Source organism: Calonectris borealis, chromosome Z (genome assembly GCF_964195595.1).
Source record: "Calonectris borealis chromosome Z, bCalBor7.hap1.2, whole genome shotgun sequence".
NCBI lineage: Eukaryota > Metazoa > Chordata > Aves > Procellariiformes > Procellariidae > Calonectris > Calonectris borealis.
The window spans coordinates 16,395,914-16,405,353 of record NC_134352.1 but is presented as its reverse complement, the minus strand read 5'-3'; the positions used below and the strand labels follow the sequence as shown (position 1 = coordinate 16,405,353).

The 9,440-nt window shown below is 44.0% G+C and overlaps 1 protein-coding gene across 8 annotated transcripts in view; it reads left to right on the top strand.

Moving 5' to 3' along the window:
• The first annotated feature begins 4,015 nt into the window (after positions 1-4,015).
• Positions 4,016-9,440, top strand: part of DGKQ (diacylglycerol kinase theta) — a 99,043-nt gene continuing 93,618 nt past the window's right edge. For 2 of the 8 annotated variants that reach the window (XR_012670896.1, XR_012670897.1), the window contains exon 1: positions 4,017-4,257. Coding sequence is in view for 4 of the 8 variants with exons in the window: in XM_075136872.1 (XP_074992973.1) it covers positions 4,059-4,257 (199 nt within the window). In the remaining 4 variants the exon portion in view is untranslated. Of the gene's footprint in view, positions 4,258-9,440 lie in introns of all 8 variants that reach the window. The other 6 variants (XR_012670895.1, XM_075136866.1, XM_075136872.1 and 3 more) reach the window with 5 other exon arrangements.

The window sequence follows — 9,440 nt, the reverse complement described above, 5'->3', positions numbered from 1 at the left end:
AAAGCTGGAATTTCTTCCACCTATCTTATAATTATTCTGTTTTTGGATGAGTATCCTGACTGCAGACATAAAGGCAGTAGAAACCCTGTGGTTAAGATGACCAGCTCTGAGTCAGGAACTGATGCCAAATCCCTCTCGTGAGCTATTTCCACTGTCTAGGACCACATCCCTGCTACACACGTGAAATGAAAAGGATGGCTAGTCTTCAAACACTGCCATATTCCATGGCTGCCGGCAGCAGAGGTGGTGGCAGGCTCAGCTGAAGACGATCATCAGGTTTAGGTTGTTTTGACTGGCTAGTCTGGTTGCTCAGAGATAAGAAGGGAAGTTAAAGCACAACAAGTACAAGTCACGCATGCCTATGTGTTACAGCATATAAATATGGATCTGAGGAGTCAGATATTAAAAAATAGCCAAAATTTCACATGTTCATTTACACCTTAACAATAAAAAATACCAGGTGACTTTAGGAAGGAAACCCTGACTATCCTGCGCTGGCAGATGATGCAGTAATGTGTCTGAATTCCATGTTAATTGAATGCATTTTCACATTTCTAAAAACAGAAGGATGTATTGATTACTTCCTTGGGCTTTTGAAACAGGGCCAAATTCTGATGCCCTTATAAGACAGTTCAGCATATTTCCCCGATCACAGGAAAGATTTGTTCACATGAGCTTCAGCTTTCCAACTCTTGGGCCTCTGTCTCTTGAGAGGGGAAGGACTATTAGATCCAAACAGTTCAAGAGGACAGTCTGTATGGAAAAGAAAGGCAGGACAGATCAAGGGAACAGGTGAGGCAAGATGCTTTGTAGACAAGTTCTTGAAAAAAAGCAAGAGAAGAGGTCTCTATAGCCAGGTGAGAATACAGCAACATGGGCTAAGCACACAGGGAAGGGTTTCCTCTCTTAAACAAGGAGGAATGTCACAAAGAACAAATCTGGCAAACAGCATTGAACTCCATCTAAAAAACCACTGGCACTTCTAATCTAGTTACAACTTTTGTCATGATACAGTCAAACTCAGCTTGTTTGAAAGCACTGAAATAGATTACATGGGAGTTGAGGCAAGCAGACAGCATGGCAAACAGACTGCTTTTGTTAGTTTCCATTTCCCTTTCTCCACGTTCAACAGGAATTTAAATGTACCTGTAGTCTCTCTGAATTCAGGTGTCCTCTATGAACGTCTGCACTCTCACCTGGTGCGTACAGAGATAAAACTCAAGGAACTATGTCAGCTCGTACCAACTGACAGCATAGCCAGATCTCCAAAAGAGATAGTATTTGTGTGTGTGTCGAGGTCCATTCTCATTTGAAGTGGCTGAGTGTAACATTTTGAATCATAGGATCCTGGGGTAATTCAGGTTGGAAGGGACCTCAGGACGTCACCTAGTCTAATTATCCTGCTCAAAGCTGGGTCACCCATGAGGTCAGACCAGATTGGTCACAGCTTATCCAGTCATGTCTTGAAAACTTCGAAGGATGGAGACAGCAAAAGTTCTCCAGGTAACATGCTCCTCTGCTTGACTGCCTTTAGGGTTTCTCCTCATATCCAGCCTGAATGCCTTGTCTGAAGTTCTGCCCTTTGTCTCTTGTCCTCCCAACATGCAACAGTGTAAAGAGCCTTGCTCCTTCTTGAAAACCTCTGTGTCAGTACTAGGGGGCTGCTATGAGGTCCCCCTCAAGCTATCTCTTCTTCAGGCTGAGTACGTCCTGTTCACTCAACCTCTTCTCACACGGTAAGTGCTCCAGCTCCTGACCATCCTGGTGGCCCTCCACTGAACTTGCTCCAGTTTGTCAATGTGCTTCCTGTATTGGGGGCCATACTCTAATAGATGCTGAAGAGACAGGGATAATCTCTTCTCAGTCTACTGGCTGTGCTCTTGAACAGCCCAGGATGCTGTTTACCGTGGTTGATGCCAGGGTGCACAGCTGGCTCGTATTAGGTCATTGTCAACCGAGACACCCAGGACCTTTTCCACAGCGCTGGCCCCCTGCCTGTCTGCTCATTTCTCCCGCCTGTCCAGGCCCCTTTGGATGGCAGTGTAATGACTGTTCCCCCCAGCTCGGTGTTATGTGCAAACCTGACAATAGTGCTGTCACCTTCTCCATGTTGTTGATAAAGATGCCAAATGCAACAGGTCCCAGGAGAGATCCCTGCAGTACTCCTCCTGTTAGTGGCCTCCAGACAGAGTTCAAGTATGACCCATCAACCACTACCCGCTGAGCCCAAGTATCCAACCAGTTTTTTACCCATCTACTTGTCCGCCCATGCTGGACCATAATATTCCAGCTTGGATACAAGAATATTGTGGGAGACCATGTCATAAACCTTGCTGAAGTCAAGGTTCCACCGGTCTCCCCTCCTATGCAGATCTATTCATTTTGTCCTGGAAGGCAAACAGGTTGGTCAGGCATCACTGACCCTTGGCAAATCCATACTGGCTGTCCATAATCATCGCCTTCTCCTCCATGTGCCCAGAAATGTGTCCCAAGAGGCCTTGCTCTATGATCTTCACAAAGACCGAAGCGAGGCTGAGTTTGTGGAAGATGGGACCTGTCATCATGGGCTTTGGCTCATTCATTGTATTCAGCAGGCACACGTCTTCAAGCGAAAGGGTTTCACACTGCTTCCCTCTTCCCCATCCTTTTGTATATTTGGGACTCCATAAAGCCCTACAGTATCTTAGGTATGTTTTCTAAATCATGTTTATAGGAGCAATTAGAAATATTTCAAAGCTTTTGTATCTAACTGCTCACTCTTCAACCATAAAAAGACATATCATGCTTTCTTTAGTCTCTAAGTTATTTTTACTGTTTCTCTTTGAACTGGTCAAATCCTTCTTGCTTGATCATAAATAAGTTCATATTAACAACATGAAAGGGAGATGTAAGATTAGTAGAAACTAGAAGATGGTAAGAAATTTTAGAAGGACTTCAGTGTTGGTCTACGGGATGACAGGGTGGTTTATTAAACCTTTCACCAAAATACAAATAAATCAGAGTCAGGGATGAAAATCTGAACTACTCTTTTCTTGTCTGTCATGTCTTAATGAAGGTACCTGGACATTGTTTCAGACAGCTCAGTGGAGATTCTCAGTTAATACAAAGCTGAGATCTAGGACCCCATCAGACAAGTGGAGATATGGACAGCATACATCTGTACACATAAAATCTGAAGATACATCCTCCTTTCTTGTCCCAACCCACTCCAGACAGGGTACTTTGCTTAATGTAGTAACAAAGAAACAGGCATTTCAGAGGCAGAGGAGGAGACTAGCAATATGGAAACATCCTGGTGTGTAAATGTTTTCAAAACTAGCAACAAGAAGGTGAAGTGAACATCAAGGACAAAAAAAAATGTTGTATACTGGAAAGAGGCTGCTAGGCAGAACCTTTTATCTTTTGCCATAAAGGTGGAGGTGTTGGGAGTAGAAGGCAAAAATTACGGCAAACCATCTTCTTCTTCCAATGCATCATGAGAAAACTTCTTGCGATCAAGCTTTGTGCGCTCCAAAATTGCACGAGGTTGGGGTAACAAAACTATCCAATTTAATGTCATGGTAAGAAACTGGAGGCCTTTCCAAGCTTCAGAGTTTTAAGTTGCAAACTGAACCCGCTGCCTGTTTGCGATGAGACCTGAAGTATGCCCATCTCTTTGACGCGTGTCTATGCCCTACACCGCCGCAGGGGAGCTCGTTTTTCGAGCTCCTTCCACCTGCTCCTCCAGCGCTCACCTGAACCTACGCGCCCTGTGGCAGGGGCGGCGACACCTCAGGACAAGCGGAGGAAAGGGGCGGAATGGCGGTGCCCCTGAGGGAGGGCCGCCGGCGCGCGTGGAGCCGGCGGCGCGGCTCCGGCGTCCCCTCAGGGCGGGCTGCGCGCGGCCGCGGCGCGGCCGGCAGGCGGCAGCGCGGCGCCGCCCGGAGAGGCCCTGACGGGGCACCGCCCCCGCCCGCCCCCCGCCCCCGCCCGCCCCCCGCCGCCGCCGCCGCCGCCGCCGCCGCCTCGGGCGGAAGCGAGGGCGAGCGGCGGCCGGTGCCGCGCCGCGAGAAGCGGGCATGGCGGACGGGACGCGCTCGCTGCGCGGCGGCAGCCCGGCCTCCAGCCCGGTGCTGGGCGGGCGGGGCCGCGCCGCCGCGGCGGCGGGGGGGAGCAGCCCGCCGGGCCACGGTTTCCGCAGGGTGACCCTCACCAAGCCCACCTTCTGCCACTACTGCACCGACTTCATCTGGGGGCTGGCCGGCTACCAGTGCGAGGGTAAGGGGGCGGAGGAGGGCGCGGGGTGGCCGGCGGGAGGTGGGGCAGCCGGCCGGGGAGAGCGGGGCCAGGCCGGGCGCCGCGCCGCCGTGCTGGCCGGGGCCGGTGTCGGTCGTGAGGGACCTGCTGGGAACCACCGCCGCGTCCGGGGAGAGGGATGTGTGTGTAAAACATGTCTGAAAATACTACTGCTAAAAATAATAATAATGATAATGGTAATAATAGTCTAATAATAGTAAAAATGTAAAAAACAATACATTCTACTAAAAATATAACAATAGCAATAATAAAAATTCTGGTAATACTAATACACTCTAAAAATAATAAAGTCTAAAACCACCAAAATACTAAAAATTCTACTGTTAATAATAATACATTCTAATAATAAAAATGTCTACAACAGTAACACTAAAAATTCTACTATTAATAACATTCTAATAATAATAAATTCTCACAATAATAATATCAATTCTAATGAACAATTCCAATAATAAATTCTAATAATAACAAATTCTAATAATAACAAATTCTAACAACAGTAATAAAAATTCTACTATTAATAACACATTCTAATAATAATAAATTCTCACAATAATAACAACAATTCTATCAATAATTCTAATAATAAATTCTAATAATAATAAATTCTAACAATAATTCTAATAATAAATTGTGGTAATAATAAATTCTCACAATAATAACAACAATTCTAACAATAATTCTAATAATAAATTCTAATAATAATAAATTCTAACAATAATTCTAATAATAAATTGTGGTAATAATAAATTCTAACAATAATAACAACAAAAATTCTAGTAAAATTTCCAACAATAATAATAAAAAATTGGAGGTATGGCACTGCCTGCTCCTGTGTGGTGACACGGGTGACATGATCCAGCACTGTCCCTGCCCATCCAGTGCGAGCCACCCACCACCCCCCAGGCACCAAGCACCGCCAGGGTGGTGGGTGGCTCGCAGTAGAGCCGTCCCAGGGGCGCCCTTATCCGCCAAAATGCCCGATGGCGTGGAAGAGCCTTTTAAACCCGGGCTGGTGCCAGGAGGGGAGAAGGAATCGCTAGGTCTCCTTGCCAGCCCCCACAGCAGCAGAGGTTCCTGGAGGCAATAAAATTATGGCTTGTTCTGATGCAGCAAAACCAAATGGTGTCATAGGGAAAAGAGGGGTTCTCCGTGTTCTGCTTTTTGAAAAAAAAAAACCACAAAACAACATCTTGATGTCTTCTTGAGCATATGCAGCCCAGCCAGTTTGGGTTGCATCTCCAAGACCACGTCTGGAGGAGTCGGGTTGTAAGAGAGCCTCATTGTTCAGGTGGTATCAAACAAGGGTGTGGGTGTAGAGCAAGTACCCTGCGCTGCTTGAAGTAGCTCCTGCCTTTTGTCGTCGTGGTGGGTGAAGAGGGATTAAGTTGGGTGGAAGTTATGTTCCTGTGTGGTGCAAAAAAAGTCTTGCAAAACGGGTTTATATTTGCTTAAAAATTTGCTGAGAGATGTGTTGTTCTGTCTGCATAGCAGAAAGTCACTGCCTACCCTAACAACAAAAAAGCCCCAAACTCGAGCAAAAATTTCTTAAGTTGTGAAAATGCACAAAGCTAGTCTTTTGTAGTCTTTTGTTATATCACTGCTTTAAAAAAAGGCAAATTATTAGAGTCACAAAAGCGGCTGCTCAGGTGCCAGTTTTGTTACTTGAAGAGCTGAGCAGCTTTGGTATGTTAACAGGTAAGCAAATGTGAAAGGCTTTCGTCCAGACGTCTCACTTTTTTTCCATTCACATACTACATACATAAAGGTAGTGCATAGCTTGAATTTAGGGCCTTTTCCTAGTTTGAAAACTGCGCTGGCAGTGTGTGGTCTGGAATTGTTTTTCCTTTTTGGCTTTCTAGGCTGAATTTTGGGTAAGGATCGCTAGCACCACTGTCTCATGACCATGTGCTAATGAGGCACATCCAAGCTGCACTATTAAGATAACCTCCTTTTAAACCTACACCAAAACCTCCACCCTAAACAAGTCATGTGTGTGAGGGGTAGTGAGAGAGAGGAAAATACTCTTAGTCCTCATTAGCTGTAACATTCCCTGCTCAGAATGTGGGGGGAAACCCTGTAATGTCACCTGGCACGTCAGTGTCTCCTTTGGGTGAAGAACTGATTTTTTTTTTTTTTTTTTTTTGTTCGTTTGTCTGTTTTCAACCAGTTACGCTCAGTGTCATGTTTGTCTTTTCCAACAACTTACTGCTAAACAACAAATTTCAAAAATACCTGATGGGTCATTTGCTAACAGTGACTGCTTTTGACAGCCATGTGTACACCCTTGTACTTTGTTGAATAGCTTGGCAGCTCTTTCTTTCTGAGTTATTTAATAAATGCTAATATGATTTCTTGAATGGTATTTTAAGTAAATTCTGTTTAATAATTACCTCCTTGTCACATTTGCTTTAACTAATGGAGTTTGATCATTGTTCTTTAGAAAGTAATAAAAGGGTGATCTCCAGGAGTGCCAGGCTGATTAAAAATAAAAAAATAACCCACCCAGCTTTTAGTGAAGGAAATGTTTGCAGTAGACTGGTCCTAATCACAATCTCCTTTTTCTTCTACCCAGAGAGACTAGAATTGCAGGTGTCATTGCAGCTAAGCTGATGTCTTTGGACTCCTTCAATAAACTACCTACAGGCTTTGAAATGAAGCCGTTGAGTGGCCTTTTTCTAGGTGAATTTGCAATGGTTTCTGTTCCAAATCTGTGGGTTCAAGGTGTTCAGTTTCCTGATGCTGCTTGTGTTGATGTTCGCTGAAGCTGGTCTTGATCAAAACAGAAAGTTTCCAAACTTTGAAGGGAACTAAAAGTTCAGTTAAAGAAAGGAGAAAAAAACCCCAACAACTCCTGCCTATCACTATTTTGAGTACTTGTGTGGCCTAAATGACCTGGATTTGAGTTTTAATTGTGATCACACTTTTGACCGTTGGAAAATGGCATTTTCTATATGTGAGTGATCAGGTCTATGGAGTTCTTCAATAAACTTACCAACTACTCAGCAGACTGGCGCATGCCTATGTGGCTTACATAGCAAAACCACAAGAAAGTATAATGAATTCTTAACCCGTTTCTGGCAGTGCAGGCCAAGATAAGCGGTCCTTCCCTTTTCTGCTTGTGGACTCTGAAAAATGCATAGAAGAGATGCTCTGATGCTCTCTGTACAAGGCACGAAGTGTCCTGGATCTAATCCCTCTGTTTTAACGTAAGATACTGTTTCCCTCTCCAGTTCAGGGCCAGTACTGCTGTTGCCAGCACTTTGTACAGGACAGGAGGTACTCTTGGGGAGAACTGCAGCTCTCTTGCTAGATTGGTAAGGTATTTTTATAAGTGAAATTTTACAGAGAAGGCAGTAGTCTTCCTATGTGGATTAGGTGTCCAGCTGGGTCTGAAGATGCACTGTATTAAGCTTTTGTACACATATTTATTGTAATCTCAGTCAACCAGGCTTGCAGCTGTGGTTTGTTTTTTCTTTCTTTTTTTTCTCCCCCTGCAAATTTGGTTTTTCCCCCTGCATTTTGTAAATGACTCTTGATTTTTCTTGCCACTTTACTCTTTGTAGCTGTCACTGCCTTTGATAAGTGTGTGTGTGAAAGAATAAGTGGATTGTAACATGAGCAATTACTCTCTTATATTGCTCTTGCTTTCCAAAGCCTGGTCATTTCAGTTTTGAGTGGGTTTAAATTTCCTCAGGCTTGGCAAGGATGAGGCAGTATAAGTGACTGGGTTTCTGTGCATGTGTGCGTGCACCTTAAAAATGAAACATATTAAATATATGAAGTCTGTATACGAAGTAAAGAGAGTTGAGTTCTCATTGGTAGTGCACAGAGGAACCAATTTCATACACTAAAAAAATAGCCAGCAGATATTTTAATTTGGAGTTTGGGATTTATTTTAGCCACCAATAAGTACATTTCTTTTCACAATGCTTTTTCATTTTGCATAAAAAAAAAATGTAGGAAGAATTGTGAAGCTGTACATGAAGCTACAAATATTTCTAGTGCTATAAATCTTTCTAATGTGAACTCGGTTTGGTTTATTTTAGCCAAAGGTAAAATGTAAGGGATTTAAGTAATAAGCAAGCTGGTTAGCAAATTTAGCAGAATTTTTTAGCCATTTTTAGGAGGGTCCCGTCCTCCCTGCCCCCCCCCCCCCCCCCCTTAGAGCATTTATTGGAAGCTAGTGTCAGGGACTTTTTGGTATGTTTTGTGGCTATTTCTACTAGGGAAATGTCACTTGAGCAGGTAGGGTACTTATCTTGATACGAAGGCACTAAGACAAATAATACTTTGGGAAATAGCATCCTTGTTTTCTGTTTTTGTATTTTGGGGCATTTTTGTTTGTTTGTATTCAAACAAACAAAGTTTGGAGAACCTCCAAATTTACTCCAAGATGCAGAAATCCCTGTTTCTCCTAATCTGGTTTAGATGTTGGTTGACAACACTGCAGCTTTTCCAGAATAAAATGTAAATGGTGAATTGGAGTTAACGTTTATGGCATCAATCTCTGACTTAGAAAGACGGCCATAAAGCTGCTGTGATTCATACAGGCATGTCCCAGACATGGACAAGCCACGTTGTGCCTCGTTGGTGTAGGAGAACCTGGTGATGTTCAGCCAGCATCTCTGCAGCAGTCTGGGGATGCACATTCCGGACATGTTTTGAATGGAGTCTACTCCATTGAAGACTGTTCTAAGTAATTGGAGTCAGGTGGGGAAGGTGTGTTTTAGGTTAAAGCTGGGAGTTAGACCAACAGGGAATTTGTCTTTGTGGGATATGGAAATAGTAGCAGGGAATAAAGGGGCGAGGAGGAATCCCCTTGAACTCTCATCCTTTCTGGTTAGTTCTGTTGTTGGGACAGGCAGCTGGAACATCCTTGACCCTGCTGGTTCCGTTCAGCTCAGTTTTGAAGGAAGTGAGTGATATGTGAGATTCCCCAGAAAGTCTTAATGCTTGCAGTTAAAAAGGAAAACAAATTCTTCCTTCTTCTGATGAGCTTGGCTTGCTTTTGGTGCATTTTGAACTAAAAAGCTGCAAGATGGTAAAACCATAGTAAAATTTTGCTTGTATCTCACAATCAGTTTGAATTTTCAAGGCTTGCTCGCTTTATTCTTTAGTGGGTTCCTTGTCAGTGCTGGGGC